At 36.4% G+C, this 17,117-nt stretch overlaps 1 protein-coding gene across 1 annotated transcript in view; it reads right to left on the bottom strand.

Annotated features, from left to right (window-relative positions):
- The window catches only part of LOC115218491, a 72,743-nt gene that overhangs the window by 2,946 nt on the left and 52,680 nt on the right, over window positions 1-17,117 (bottom strand). The window contains exons 13-17 of the mRNA XM_029788341.2: window positions 8,779-8,954; window positions 6,773-6,806; window positions 3,672-3,758; window positions 2,315-2,452; window positions 1,140-1,265 (exon numbers count right to left, since the gene is read on the bottom strand). Coding sequence (XP_029644201.1) covers window positions 1,140-1,265; window positions 2,315-2,452; window positions 3,672-3,758; window positions 6,773-6,806; window positions 8,779-8,954 — 561 coding nt within the window. The remainder of the gene's footprint in view (window positions 1-1,139; window positions 1,266-2,314; window positions 2,453-3,671; window positions 3,759-6,772; window positions 6,807-8,778; window positions 8,955-17,117) is intronic.

Raw genomic sequence — 17,117 nt, 5'->3', positions numbered from 1 at the left:
AAGTGCTTTCACGTGCCACCAGCACATTGTGATAAATATTAATCACACCCTCTTTAAGTAGCTACAGCAGTGATTTTCAACCAGGGTCTTAGGAGAAGGGGTCCATATAAGGATTTTGCTGTTAAAATTTATTTGCAATAAACTGGTTCTGCTTCTGCCAAACCCAAAATATTTTAACTGTTTCTTTTATACAATTCCTACGAGCATTTAATTATAGAAATAGAATAGGATTATTTAAACATCAAATGGCCATGGAGGTCTCTCTGAGTGAAGCAGGAATCAAATGGGTTCATAGGATGGATGGTTGAGAACCACTTATCTGTAATGTTATTGCAGATTTCTGTCAGCCAAACTGACAGACTTTGACAGGAATATTTTGAACAGGCATCAAGTTTGGTAAAGTTAGAATCCAGGCTATCATCTAGTAGCTCTAGTTTTGTATGCTTATAGGAAACAAAACTAGAGCTAGGATGAATAGACCAATAATCAAAGTTATTCTCACACTAAATATCCTGTTTTGATTTTGGACACAGTGTATCTAAGACTATCTTCTTCAATGTAGCCTTCCTTTTATGAGGGGGAAAGGCATAATTTGAATGGATTTTGGCAGCTAATTTTTGTAGTTCTAGCAATCACTTAGAGGTTCTTTGTTAGATTATCAATTATTACTGCCTGTTAGTTGTTATTTTGTCAGTTTATTAAATAAAACCCTGAATCAATTGTTAAACAGTGAAACTGTTGGTTGTTCTTGTCTGGTGGAATTATGCCTTCTTTTGGTTCTGTTCTGACTATCCATTTTTCTGTCCATCTATTTGTCTAATAGTTTGTCTGTTTATCTGAAAATCCTAATCTATGCTTATCTAAGTATCTAATTATCTTTCCAGACATCCATCCATATCCCATCAATCCATTTATTCATTCATTGGTATTTTATGCATCTATGCCATCTGTCCACCTAACTTTTCAATCATATTACTCCTAATCCATCCACCCATCTACCTACCCATTCACTTTGTTATTCCCTCATTCACCCATCTATACGTTAATCCTCAATGCTTTCCACTTACCATTTCAGTCAACACTCGGTTATCCATCCATTCATCCACCCATCATTATAGGTAAAATCAAAGATCTCTCACCTTTGTAGAAATTGTCCATTCCTGTGTAAAATGCACTCCAGCTGGTCTTAACAGATCTTTGAGCTGCAACCAATGACCAGTGGGCTTTCAACACAATGCCATTGTTTGATGAAGGGATACACTGACCTAGAGAACACAAACACACACATATTTATATATATATATATATATATATAATATATATATATATATTATATATATATATATATATATATATATATATATATATATTTGTAGACAGACCATAAGTTAATTCTCAGGGTAGGCATTAGGCATTTAATAAAGTAAAATGTCAACAAAACACATTATGTGACAATAAATAAAAACATCTTAACAACATATATAGTGTCAGGTCACTTTCGTGTGCTACTGGTAACATGTAACCCAGTACAACCTGTTGCATGGTCGGGTCGTCGGCGACTAAACCAGCAACCCCACCAAGTTTGCTTGGTGAGGAGGGTGTTTATTGGACACCCTGCGGGATGAAAAACAAAACCCGTCAAAGGGCAGAGGAACTCTTGAGAGTCAACGGCCATCCAATAAACATCTTAAGACTGTATCATGCACGGGGACATAGAAATAATCGGACTGAATACCCGATCATGCAGTTAAACCATTAGGAGTGAAGGACTCCTAGCCTTTGTTAGGGCATCCTTCTAGGAGAAGGTAACTCAGGTAACTGGGATAACTCCGACATAAAACCTGCGGCCCAATGGTTACCGATAATGTTAACTTGTTCTTCTTTTCAGATTATGGCTGCTGTTGCTTAGTGAGTGGGATTGACTCAGTGCACAGCCTTTCTCCACTTAAAAAAAATCTTCTTGCACAGTCATTGCACGATAACAACATTGATTAAGCTTTGTGCAATGGCCATACTCGATGAGGGGGCAGCCACCATATATATATATATATATATATATATACACACATTCACATCCCGTTGACTTTGAATACTTTTGAATGTTGTGGCTCATGTATTCACCTGATGTAACTGTTTTTTACTAATGATGTAATATCTCTGTTAATCAATTAAAAATTCATTGGAAACAGCTGTAGGGTATTGACACATTTTCCATCTGTTGTTATTTATTTGTTTCTGTATGTTGTATGTATGTATGTATAACATACATATATATATATATGTGGGTGTGTATACTTTTGTTACTACTACTCACCACTGAAGACAGTAATGGAAGTTCCTTCATTCCAAACAACACCAAAACTAAAGACTGAGTAACTGATGGTACCATGAAGATCTGCTTTACCTCCTCCAGAGGTACCATTGTTACGTTCGACAGCAGTGTTATATTGACCTTGAATAAAATAAAAAATTACCCAAAATTAATGAAATTATGAATACTTTGGTAACACTGCTTTTACTGTCTTTCAAAGCCATGAGCATCAAATTTGGACAAATTAAGGGAACGGTGGACAAAGGTGTTGCTGTTCTATTAATGGTAGTTATATTGTGCTGAACTTGGTTCCAAGATTACTGATTTGGCCCATCATATTGTGTGTGTGTGTGTGCATGTGCATGTGTGTGTGTGTGTGTGTGTGTGTGTGTGTAGCCAATACAAAACAACAATATAAAAATGCTGGACACAACAAAATCTTAAGAACTGTTATTATTTGTAGTTTAGCTCCAGGTCAGCTTCTGATCAAGCCTTGACCATTCTGTCTTTCTTCCAGTCACAATGTACCATGGACTACATCATTTAATGTGTTCATTTTCTTTTTTTTAAGACAGGGAGGTGGCTTGACGGATTTATCAGCTTCAGTGTATTGGGTGCTTCCATCTTCTCTCTCATATCTTGTTCTCTTAACATCATCATCATCGTTTACATTATGAAAAATAGTTTTAGGAATTTGACATCAAGAAATAACTCTGTGGTTATATCAGTGTTCCATTGTATATTAAACAAAGTTGTGGTATATACAATGCATTGATGTTGATGGTGTGTACAATTGCAGTATATACACACCCCTTTAATGTTTTATATTGTACATAGTTGTGGTATATAAACCACATTGATGTTTCTCTTCCACACAGCTGCTCTATATACACCACTTTGATGTTTATATTCTATACAACCATGAGTCTGTAAAGCATTGAAAGCTTTATCCCTTCAATAGACATAAAATTATGTGCGCACCATAAAAAATGTTCCTTTAAATCTACATATATAAATCTTTGACTTGACTTTTATTCTAGTTTTAAAGGATTGCATCAAAGTTCCTACACTAATGTATTTGTTAGTGGAAGGGTTGATTCCACCAAAAACAGGGGGTCATTAGCGTAAAGATGTTCAAAAGAGTCAAAGCCCTGAAAACCGGCTGACTTTCCTGTCCTGTTGGGACACGGAGAAATAAGATGAAACTCAAAAAGAGTTAACAAATATGTAGAAGTAATAATAAGCAAAAACATTTCAAATAATACAAAAATTCATGAAATAAAATGGTCTGGTACTGAATTCAGATAATGTAAACAATAATATTCTATGTTATAATGCATTGAAAATAGATTTTGCTTACCTTCCAACAAACCATTTTCAGTTTGTCTTATAAACATTGAAGAGCCCAGTTCATTGTACCAAGTTCCATTCAGATTACACCAGGGTGCTATTATGACAGATGAAAGATTAATGTTGTTCAGGATTAAAGGACAAATTCAACAGATGAGCCATTGGGCCAAGCTGTAACATCACAACAGATGTAGTTAGATTAATGTGGTTTCAGATGTAATCCCTGGTCTAGCTAAGTGAGAAAAATAAGCCACTGGCTTTGAGTGGGTCCATTGTGTGTTGTGGTATATAAACATATTTTAACTATTCAAATGCTACTTTTTAATTTATTCTCTCTGTATGGGAGACGATACACCAGACAAGTGACACGGCATCAGAGAATGGTATGCTTGTAGACCAAACCTGACCAAGATGTAGCATTATTATTTGGTATATTCATAGACCACACCAGGCTATGCTGTAGAACCAAACGTAGACATACTATCTTTATAGTCTACTACAGATTATGATGTATCATCCCAGATTAGTGTGTTTATAGATCACACCATTTCCAACAATGACAACTGTAATATATAAACTAACTGATATAAGTGGTCTTCTATGTGTTGTGGTGTTGTGGCATGCAAACACTTTCTTACCTTAATCAAAGACTGGAGTTGAAAACAAGCTGTGAACCGAATGTGTGTGATAGACAGGTGCCAGATATAAACCATAGTTTCACTTCTTAGGACTGTATATATATATATATATATATATATATGCTGAGACCCCCTTCAGTCATGACTGACCATGGGATTGCACCTAGGAAGTTACCCTTCCAGGCACAAGTCCGGGCAAGTTTGTTTATGGAAGACCAGCAGTCGCCCATGCATACTGGCCTCCCCTCTCTCCACACCACCAGTGTTATCCAAGGGAAGGCAAAGGGGCCGATACAGCTTGGCACCAGTGATGTTGCAACTCATTTCTACAGATAAGTAAACTGGAGCAATGTGAAATAAAGTGTCTTGCTCAAGAACACAACATGCAGCCCGGTCCGGGATTTGAACTCACAACCTCATGATCATAAGCTTGACATTCTAACCACCGAGCCATGCGCCTCCACACACACATATTACAAGTGGTTGAATATATACAGAAAGAAATAAGATGGAAAAACACAAGATTTGTTTTACAAGACTGAAGAATATATGAGAATCATAATTGCAGAGGTTTTATGCAATATTCTACAAAATAAGGTTTTTTTTCTTCCAACATAATAACCGGTTCCACTTTCACTTTTCAAATTTTGAGTTTTGGGTGCAATTCTGAATTAGACTAAGACTCTGTGTGTGTGTGTGTGTGTGTGTGTGTGCAGCAGTGGCTGTATGGTAAGAAGCTTCCTTATCAACCTCATGATTCTGGTTTAAGTCTCACTGCATGGCACCTTGGTTAAGTGTCTTCTACTATAGCCTCAAGCTGATCAAAGCCTTGTGAGAGGATTTGGTAGATGGAAACTGAAAGAAGCCCATCATATATATATATATATATATATATATATATATATATATATATGTTTGTGTGTCAGTGTTTGAACCTCCACTATCACTCAACAACCGATGTTGGTGTGTTTACATCTCCATAACTTAGTGGTTTGGCCTAAGAGGCTGATAGAGTAAGTGCTAGGTTTACAAAGAATAAGTCCTGGGATCGATTTTTTCGACTAAGGGCAGTGCTCCAGCATGGCTGCAGTCAAATGACTGAAATGTGTAAAAGAGTAAGAGTAATATATATATATATATATATATATATATATATGCTGAGACCCCCTTCAGTCATGACTGACCATGGGATTGCACCTAGGAAGTTACCCTTCCAGGCACAAGTCCGGGCAAGTTTGTTTATGGAAGACCAGCAGTCGCCCATGCATACTGGCCTCCCCTCTCTCCACACCACCAGTGTTATCCAAGGGAAAGGCAAAGGGGCCGATACAGCTTGGCACCAGTGATGTTGCAACTCATTTCTACAGATAAGTAAACTGGAGCAATGTGAAATAAAGTGTCTTGCTCAAGAACACAACATGCAGCCCGGTCCGGGATTTGAACTCACAACCTCATGATCATAAGCTTGACATTCTAACCACCGAGCCATGCGCCTCCACACACACATATATTACAAGTGGTTGAATATATACAGAAAGAAATAAGATGGAAAAACACAAGATTTGTTTTACAAGACTGAAGAATATATGAGAATCATAATTGCAGAGGTTTTATGCAATATTCTACAAAATAAGGTTTTTTTTCTTCCAACATAATAACCGGTTCCACTTTCACTTTTCAAATTTTGAGTTTTGGGTGCAATTCTGAATTAGACTAAGACTCTGTGTGTGTGTGTGTGTGTGTGGTGTGTGTGTGTGTGTGCAGCAGTGGCTGTATGGTAAGAAGCTTCCTTATCAACCTCATGATTCTGGTTTAAGTCTCACTGCATGGCACCTTGGTTAAGTGTCTTCTACTATAGCCTCAAGCTGATCAAGCCTTGTGAGAGGATTTGGTAGATGGAAACTGAAAGAAGCCCATCATATATATATATATATATATATATATATATATATATATATGTTTGTGTGTCAGTGTTTGAACCTCCACTATCACTCAACAACCGATGTTGGTGTGTTTACATCTCCATAACTTAGTGGTTTGGCCTAAGAGGCTGATAGAGTAAGTGCTAGGTTTACAAAGAATAAGTCCTGGGATCGATTTTTTCGACTAAGGGCAGTGCTCCAGCATGGCTGCAGTCAAATGACTGAAATGTGTAAAAGAGTAAGAGTAATATATATATATATATATATATATATATATACATACAAATAATCAAAAAGGTTAATGGTAAATGTTTTTGATTTTCACTCTCGATGAATTTATCCCTTTTTGTGTCCCTAGCACTAGGCTTCCTTATTTGGGAGCCCTTAATTATATTTCTATATTTATATATACATACATATATACATATATATGAGTATATAAAAAGGAAGAGAGAAAGAGAAGCAAATGAGAGAGGAGGGTGGGAATGTGTAGATAATTATTTTAACATCCTCTCCACCCCCTCCATTCTTTAATTTATTGCCCTACTTACCTTGACTATAAGCTCGGAAGTCCCAGAATGCAGCCAACATTATGAAAAGGAATCAGAAGAAAGTAGATTAACGTTGGTAAACAGTAAAATTCTAACAACTTTATCAGACTGGAATTCTTATGAATGCCATGGTTCCATTTTTGGGGTTTAGAACTCTCAGAAGTCACCTTACTGCATAGCAAGAGAATTCTATATTATGGACATTGATATCTGGCAGCACAGCCATAGACTTCATTATTCCATAGACATACATAAATGGTTACACAGACATTTCATCTTGGTTAAACATCAATATAGTTATATGTTACATTGATATTTTATATAAAGGGTTACACACCTTTAGAGCCCTATAAAACACAGATGTCCTTTTGTCACAACAAAAACTATAATTCTATGTTATATAAACATTTACATATGGTGACACTACAATAGTATTCTATATTACACAGACATTAACCCTTTCATTACCAACCTGGCTGAAACCGGCTCTGGCTCTGAATACAAATGTCTTGCTTTAGTAAGTTTTGAATTAAGATCTTCCACCAAACCTTACCACAACTTGTCAAAAGTGCGTATAAAGCATATGCAGTAATGTAAAAATGTCTGGGAAGCGAACAGTGTATGAGTCAGATACATGCTTGCGTGTGTATGGAGGGGAGAAAATCAGGTGTAGTGTTGGCGAATCTCAGGAAGCATGGAAGTTTTGAAGGATGCAGTGCTCTGACAACTAACAACCGATGCCAGCATATCAAGAAAGAAAGGAAACTGGTGGGGAGGAAAAGTTTCTTTAAAATAACAACGCAACACACTTCCCAGGAAAATAATGAAGAAAACGAAAAGGATTACAAGATTTATCAATCTTTAAAAACCAAATAACAGTTAATAAACAAAATTACGCATCTGTGGTGCCATGATCATTCTGAAGAATTTATAAAAGTAGAAAAAAACAAACTTTAAAATTCAAAATATAAACAACATGCAAATATTAGATTGCTAGTAAAATTAAATCAATGGAAATTGTAGTTGTGGTCCCTGTGCCGGTGGCACATTAAAAGCACCAACTGATCATGGTCGTTGCCAGCCTCGCCTGGCACCTGTGCCAGTGGCACGTAAAAAGTACCCACTACATTCATGGAGTGGTTGGTGTTAGGAAGGGCATCCAGCTGTAGAAACACTGCCAGATCAGACTGGAACCTGGTGCAGCCTTCTGGCTTCCCAGATCCCTGATCGAACCATCCAACCCATGCTAGCATGGAAAACAGACGTTAAACGATAATGATGATGATGATGATGATGATTACATTGTACAGACTTTAAAAATTTTGCAATTTTCAACATCAAATGTCTCAAAAATGCTTACTGGTGCACTTATAATTATTATCATGCTTACTTATTATTATTATCATTATTATTATTATTATTATTGAGTGAGAGAGCAGTTCATGCCATCAAAGTGACACTGGGGTAAAATTTACGAAGCCCAATATACCCATCATGACTACCCGTCTGATAAAGGTACACCAGGCACATGCATCACAACCATATGTGCGCGACATGGTGAACTCATAAAAAGATAAACAGCACATGACCTTGCAGGTGGGGCCCAGTTAGAATTTTCTTCTGGTTGAGTAGCCCATCCCGCTCAAAAGGTCCCTGAATAAGGGTTGTTTAAGGATATTGAAAGAACCACCCATGTTTCCAGAGGTGAATTATTCAAACCCCAAAGAATCCCTCTCGACACATGGCTATGATGCTCCCTCACTACTTCTGCTCGTGATCAGAGATGCACATATCGTCAGCCACTAAGGGACATGCTCAACTGGTTAAGGTCAAATAACTGACAAGCAAATCTGTGGTATTGAGCAGAATTATCATTATTATTATTTTGAAATAAATCAAGTGTGCAGCGAAACTCAGGAAAAAAAGAGATACAGAAATACTATCAGCAAATTATTAACTCATCAACATAATGATTGAAATCAAATGCTAATTATTAGATAACTTACCATATAATCATCATAGTTATGGTACATCCAGAGGTCAGGGTTGTAAGAAAGTGTCTGAGTTGGTTTCAGTTCATGTGAAGATAGTTTTGTTGGAGTATATTCAGTGCAATTGGCATAATCATACTTGACCAGTGTAATCTTCAAGAGTTGACCGATCTTTGTCTTGAAGAAAAGTCCTTGAGAAAATTACAAAATAAAATAAAATAAAATTAATAAATAAAATAAAAATTCTGTCATTATTATTTTTTTTTAATATTAAGACAATATTTATTGATAGCATATTGTCAACTTAATGTGACAGTCCCATGAAAGGGAAGAATGCTACTGTTATTTAGCCCTAGGAAACACCATTTGCTGTTGGACTCGACACATTTTCTGTGTCCTTATGTTTTCAAAGTGGAGACAGTCATAAGGACACAGGAAATGAAACATAAAGAAATGAAAGCATAAGGACGCAGGAAATGGTGTTTCCTAGGGTTAAATAACAGTAGCAATCTTCCCTTTCATGGGACTCTCACATTAAGCTGACAACATACTGTCACTTTATCGTACTGCGACAGCATAAATCTCTCTGAGAGATTTAGAAATATTTTATTTCTACAATATTTATTTATGTGAAAAAAATGTTTAACTATTTGATTTCAATATAAACTATGGACAATTCCGCCAAGGCTGACTTTTCCTTTTATCCTTTCGAGGTTGATAAATTAAGTACCAGTTGCGTACTGGGTCGATTTAATCAACTGGTCCCCTTCCCAAGGTTTTGGGCCTTTATGCCTTGAGTAGAAAAGAATATAACCCATGGACATTCAAGAAATGGGAAATCCCTGTAAGCTTCTTATATGGTAGGCTTTCTGGAGAAGTTTGTCTGGACACACTGAAAATGGTTTCTCTTAAATGCCCAGATGACTCACTAGAAGTAGTTGATAGGCTTTGTTACCTAGGAGATGTAATTAGCAAGGAAGATGGCTGCTCTAAAGGTATTGCAGCCTGAGAGAGACTTGGCCAGAGAAAATTCAGGGAGTTACTACCACTGCTGACAACAGAGTGCTTTTCTCTAAGAGTGAAGGGCTGACTGTATGATGCCTGTGTATAAACTGCAATACTGTATGGTAGTGAGACATGGGCCTTGAATGCAGAGGATTTGAGAAGACTGGAAAGAAATTAAGTGGGCCAACTCTGTTGAATGTGCAATTTGATAAGAAAGAACTAGTACAGAGGTGCGGAGAGAAAAACTGTGCATGAAAAGAATCAGTTGTTGTGTGCAAGAAAGAAGTCTGTGCTGGTATGGACACGTGATGCATATGGTTGAGGACACCTGTATAGAGAAGTGCCAAATGCAAAATATGGTTGGAATTTGCAGAAAAGGGAGACCCAGGAAGACTTAGGATGAAGTCGTTAAAGCTGACTTTAGGACTCTGAGTCTGATAAAGGAAATGACAAAAAACTGGGACCTCTGGTGATATGAGGTTCTTAAGAAGACCCTCCGTTGTCACTGAAGCTAAATTCTGGAAGTGCTATGTATTGTGCTCTCTACTCACATTACAGTGACTCCTCCCCAGCACCCAAGCATCAGGCCAGCCTCATCTCCCTGCCATCACCCTACCCCTTATTCCTACAGACTACCAGCCATGTCAACCTCTCTCTTGTCCTACTGACAAGTGTATCATCTACTCCTGCTGCTTGCCACTTCCTCTCTTCTGCATCACTCTAACTCTCCTGACTCATAGCTTGTCGCTCATCCACCCTTCAGCCCCACCCATTTTGGCAGTCTGCCTCCTCATCCCTTACAATCTTGCAGATTGATTCTTCAACCCACCTTGTGCTTTGTGGGGCCACCTCGGCACCTCATCACTAAATTTGTATGAAAGACCAAATCTTTTCCACATTCAGCTATTTTACCATAAATATTTTACAGTCTTTTGGGGTCAAAGTTGGAATTTTACAATCCATTATTTCCCATTCTATATAAAAAAGCAAAAACAAAACAACACGACACACACACAAGAGTTTTTGATGGTCCTGAGAATTCTTGAAGTAAAATAAGACATTTGACTAATTTATATCTTTTATTTGTTTCACTAATTAGACTGTGGCCATGCTGAGGCACCACTTTGAAGAATTCCTTTTAGTCAATATTCTATTACAAGAAAATATTAATTTCTTTCCCAATCAGTTAAGTATAAAATCACATTTTCAAAATACAATAAAATTAATTTTTGAGAAAGTAATTAATTCTACATCAAATAAAAGACACTTGTAACAAGAGAAAATCCCATAAAATAAATTGGATTCTCCAGTAATTATGATTGATTCAAGATGTCTTCTGACTTTTAGATTTTAGCCACTTTGTTGAAATCTCATCCCCAAAATCATTTGATTCCATATCTTGATCTAGATTCTTTTAGTCTTCCTTATTTTTAACAGAATACACAATATTCATCCCAATACAGTCCAGCAGTTTTTTTAAACTTTTAATTTTTTTCAAATAGAAAAATCTGTTGTTTGGTGTTTGTTTTCTGATTTTTACATTTCCACAAAAATTTTAAATGTTGTCCTCCAAAAGGCTTCTGCTTCTCTATGACTTCATAATGGAACTTATTTTTCGAAGCTTTCAGACTAGGTTTGTAGCTGTAAGCTATAATATTCTATAGATATTGGTGACTATTCATTTGTAAACATGAGGTTAAAATCTCATTAATCTATTATAACTATTGATAGCATTTGTTATGTTGTCCACCCTGATCTTTACCAGGTAAATCCCCACCTCATCCCCAAATTAGATTTATATTTAATTACACCCCATACCCGATAATTATTGCCTTTACTCATTACTTTAACCATTTTGATATTAACTTTTCTGAGACCATCTCTGGTTCCACGAAACAAAACTAACCATTTTAAAGTGTTTGTCTCTGAATTTAAACTTTCCATAATAATTTCATTTTAGGTAATTTTGCTAAATTACATTTGCAGACATCAGAGAAATAATGAGAAAATTACTTAATTAAATCCCTCTAAATTTATTGAAGTTATCAAAATTAATTGAAACACATAAACAATACACTTTATAAACAAATATCATTTAAAAAATTCTATACTCCTGAGTGTAACTGTTGGAGTGTTTGTTTTATAAGTAGATTCACAATGCATATTGATTTCAAATTTTGACACAAGGCCAGTAATTTTGGGAGAGGGGGTAAGTTGATTACATTGACCCCAGTACTCAACTGGTACTTATTCTATTGACCCCAAAATGATGAGAGTCAAAGTGACCTTGGCAGAATTTGTACTCAGAGTGTAAAGAATGCCACCAAGCATTTTACCCATTGTGCTTATGTTTCTGCCCGCTTGCTGCCGTAGATGTATCCTTCATATTAACCACAGTGAGAGCTGAGTGAATAGATTTCCTAAAACATTTGTCAGAAACCTATGGCCCATCACACTTTCTGAATGGCACGCCTAACAAGAAATTACCTCCAATATTTCTAGCAGTGTGGCCAGCCACATGATGAACCCATGTCTCATGTGGTCTGCTGCTGGAAAAAGTTTTGCCATGCCTGTCCTAAACATACAAGGGTCCCAGCCTAAAGTAGCAGAACTTGTTTCTTTGGGGCATACAATTTTATCTGATTTTTATAAAGTGATTCAGTTATATTTGCCCTAGAATATCACATTTAAAATCACAGGTAAATACCTATACATATACATACATACATACATACATACATACATACATACACATATGTACATACATACATACATACACATATGTACATGGATATGTATATGTGTGTGTGTGTATGTGTATTTATATACATACATACATACATACATACATACACATGTACATGGATATGTATATGTGTGCGTGTGTATATATATATATATATATATATATATATATATACACATATATGTATGTGTGTGTATATACACACACACTCATATTCACACACACACACACACACACACACACACACACACATTAAACTAATTATTTTTATGTATAATTTCTTGTTGCATTATCTGAGAATATTTGACATTATTAGACAATTTGGATATTTTTTACTATAATTTATCAAATCAAGTTTGAATATAATGAATTCTCAGAAATACAGCAATTAATTAATTTTGTGTTTAATGAAAAAAACCCACCAGTTATAAGCAGCTGAAATAAATTGAATTCTCCCAATAAGTATGATCAATATAAATTACTTGTCTGCAGCATAATTTCAACAATGAAATTATGCTGTCACCCCACAAAATATTTGGTTATTTGTCATTCCTTAAATAGATTCTTTTTGGGCCAGAATACAGAATATTTTCTGAATCTGTGCTATAGTTTATACTCAGAGAAAAAGTGAATTCTTATTTTTCATGTAGAGCCTGTGCATATTTAGTACTCACAGATGACTTTAATAATAATAATAATGATAATAATAATAATAATAATAATAATAATAATAATTATAATGAAATTATTGTATACAGTGCTCAGGTGCACTACAACTTGTCAATTTTTTTTTTTTACAGGAAATTCACAAGATATATGAACATTTAATAATATTGATTAATAAAATTACAAATCATCTCTCTTACTGTTTTCATTTTTGTTATGGTTTGATATTGTTTCGATAAGTTAATGAGTGGCTGTGTGGTAAGTAACTTGCTTACGAACCACATGACCTCTAAGTACTTGGTAGTTCGTTATGCAACCATAATATAAATAAAGTATATTAAATATTTTTGTAGGTCAACACCATGTTCTACTGTGTTAGCAGTGCTCTTTACATTATTTTGTTAAGGTTATTTCTACAGAAATTATTGTGGCCTTTGTCTTTGGTTTCATTGTTTGTTTACATCTGATGCCTTGCAGCAAAAGAATCAGTGCTGGCAGTAATTTCTGTAGAAATAACCATAACATCATGGATGACTAGTTTTGAAGGAGCAAATGGTTATGTCCCTAATGTTTGTTTAACCTATAAGTAGTTGCTACTCCACCAACTGTAAACTGGTGAAATAAACAGGATAAGTATAATACTAAACCAGAAAAGAAAACACGATGATTTATGGCTTGAATGTTGATTGAATTTTTTTTTTTTTAATACATACAGAAATATTAATCCTAATCTGTGTAAATAACATAACAGTATGACAAATGCTTTGAATCTGCCCAAAGCCGGCTCGTGAACACCTATAGAAGTAAGTGTACAAATTATGAACACAAATATCACTAGAGAACATCATTCATAAATATTCCTAAAATATACATAAATTTACAAGAAACTTACCGATGACAACAAAAAACAACAACAACAATGAAAGAAAGTACTATTGTTAAGTCTTTTCCCAATATCACAGATCTACTCATAATACATCTAAAAGAACACTTGCCACATACAAAAAATAATCCTTTTAGATATGATGCAATAATGATGGCATTAAAAACACCTTTATGGAACTAAAAATATTTATAACCACTGATGATAGTCATTTAACACTCATTCAAGAAATATTCTTACTACACAAACACAAAACACTTGGTATTTGAAATTACATAGTGATCAAACTAGACACAAACCAAACTACTCACAAACCAAACACAGAAAATATCTGATGGCTTCATCCACAAACCACATCAACCATTAACATCATCCATTCTTCACTATCCAGTCATAAAAGAAACAGTACCAAACACTGGATGGCATTCTACTTGACAAGTTACCAAGTCTGTGTAGTGTATATGAAAGTGGCATTTTGAGTAAGTGTTGATAACCCCAGGCTGATTAAAGCCTTGTGAGTGGATTTGATAGACAGAAAGTGAAAAAAAAAGCATTTGTTGTATACATGTGTGTGTGTGTGTGTGTGTGTGTGTGTTCTTCTGTGATTCTAGTAAATGAATGTCATTCATTTCCAGTATCATTCAAAAATATGTCTCACCATAGGGAAATTTTACCTTGTTTGGAAATAGACATGGGTTGGTGACAGAAAGGACACATGTTTCTATTCCTCTGTTGCACTCTGACCTCTCATTGCCTGGCACTTGGCCATGTCCTCCAACGTCCCCTCCCTCAAAGAACTTTGTCTTGCAAGTCACTTGGTGATCCCACCAATAGTGGTGCATCCAGTCCACTCTGTAAAGAAGTTGGTGTTTGGAAGGGCATCCAGTTGTAAAACCCTGCCAAAAGAGACGGTGAAGCCTGGTGCAGTCTTCTGCCTAGCCAGCCCTGTCAAACCATCCAACCCATGCCAGCATGGAAAACAGACATCAAATGATGATGAGGATGATGGTATATATCATCATCATCATCATCATCGTTTAACGTCCGTTTTCCATGCTAGCATGGGTTGGACGGTTCGACCAGGGTCTAGGAAGTCATGGAGGCTGCACCAGGCCCAGTCTGATCTGGCAGTGTTTTCTACAGCTGGATGCCCTTCCTAACGCCAATGCTCTTCCTAGCCACATGGTTTTGGGTTCAATCCCACTGCATGGCACTTTGGGCAGGTGTCTTCTACTATAACCCTGAGCTGACCGAAGCTTTGTGATTGAATTCAGTAGGCGGAAGTTACTGCCGTGTGTGTATATGTGCGTGCAGGTGCTTGTGCCTCTACGAAAGAGAGAAAGACGTACATATATATATATATATATATATATATATATATATACCATCATCTTTTGACTGCCCTTTCTAGTATGTAAAGTGTCCTGTTAAAGGACACATATTTTGTGTATATATATGTACACAATTTTATATGAAAAATATGTTGTCTATTGACTTTATTATGCTGGTAGGAAAATTTCTCTAAATTTTCTACTCTTATTATTTTCACAGTAAAATTTCGAAGTTTCGAAGCTCTTTGGTACGCAGTTTTAACTTTTAAGTGTTTTTATTATCATTTGCTGCTGAATGTAACTGCACTGGTAAGGTGGATTTGAAAAATTATAATCTATAAGTATGTAGCATATTCACTTTCGGTGCTGCATATATATGCATTAATTTTAGTGCCCTTACTGAAGAAGCATGGATGGCAAATTATTTTATTTGCACATTGATGCAGAAACTTGAGTCTAAGGGTAACTATAAAAATATTTTTATTTTTTACTCCCTTTGAAATTACTCTTATTCATGGTTCGGGCTTTGTAGCATGTAAGGTGTCCTGTTAAAGGACATCGCTTTTGTGTATAAATACACACACTATTTCATATATATATATACATACAAGAGAGATGACTGTGCTGGTATGGTCATGTGGCGAGAATGGATGAGGATAGCTGTGTGAAAAAGTGCCACACCCTAGCAGTTGAGGGAACCTGTGGAAGAGCTAGACCCAGGAAGACCTGGAATGAGGTGGTAAAGCATGACCTTCGGACTTTAGGCCTCACCGAGGCAATGACTAGTGACTAGGACCTTTGGAAATATGATGTGCTTGAGAAGACCTGGCAAGCCAAGTGAGACCATAACCTTGTGGCCTATGCCAGGGGTGTAACCAGCCCACTTATGCATACCTTTCCTTTATTGGACACTAAACTCTGCTTGTGACGACCTGTTGAGGCAAGTGAAATCAAAATCGAAATCAAATTCAAAGACTGGCATCTGTGCTAGTGGAGCACTAAGAGCACCATCCGAGCATGATTGTTACCGCGACAACTTACTGGCACATGAAAAAACATTTGAGTGAGGTCGTTGCCAGTGTCGCTGGACTGGCTCCTGTGCAGGTGGCATGTAAATAACACCATTTGAGTGTGGCCATTACCGGCACCGCCTTACTGGCCCTTGTGCTGGTGGAACATAAAAGCACCCACTACACACTTGGAGTGGTTGGCGTTAGGAAGGGCATCCAGCTGTAGAAACTCTGCCAGATCAGATTGGAGCCTGGTGTAGCCATCTGGTTCGCCAGTCCTCAGTCAAATCGTCCAACTCATACTAGCATGGAAAGCGGACGTTAAATGATGATGATGATAAGGCGGCGAGCTGGCTGAAACGTTAGCACGCTGGGCGAAATGCGTAGCCGTATTTCGTCTGCCGGTACGTTCTGGGTTCAAATTCCGCCGAGGTCGACTTTGCCTTTCATCCTTTCGGGGTCGATAAATTAAGTACCAGTTACGCACTGGGGTTCATGTAATCGACTTAATCCGTTTGTCTGTCCTTGTTTGTCCCCTCTGTGTTTAGCCCCTTGTGGGTAGTAAAGAAATATATATATATATATATATATACACACACACACACATATATATACACACACACACATTGCATTCTAGCATTTGCTTATATTGTATATTAAAACTTTATCATTTCTTATGTTTTACATTTGCATTTGTTACACACACACACACA

This window comes from Octopus sinensis, linkage group LG13, assembly GCF_006345805.1.
Source record: "Octopus sinensis linkage group LG13, ASM634580v1, whole genome shotgun sequence".
NCBI classification, from domain to species: Eukaryota; Metazoa; Mollusca; class Cephalopoda; order Octopoda; family Octopodidae; genus Octopus; species Octopus sinensis.
This window is presented reverse-complemented; position numbering and strand designations above follow the sequence as displayed.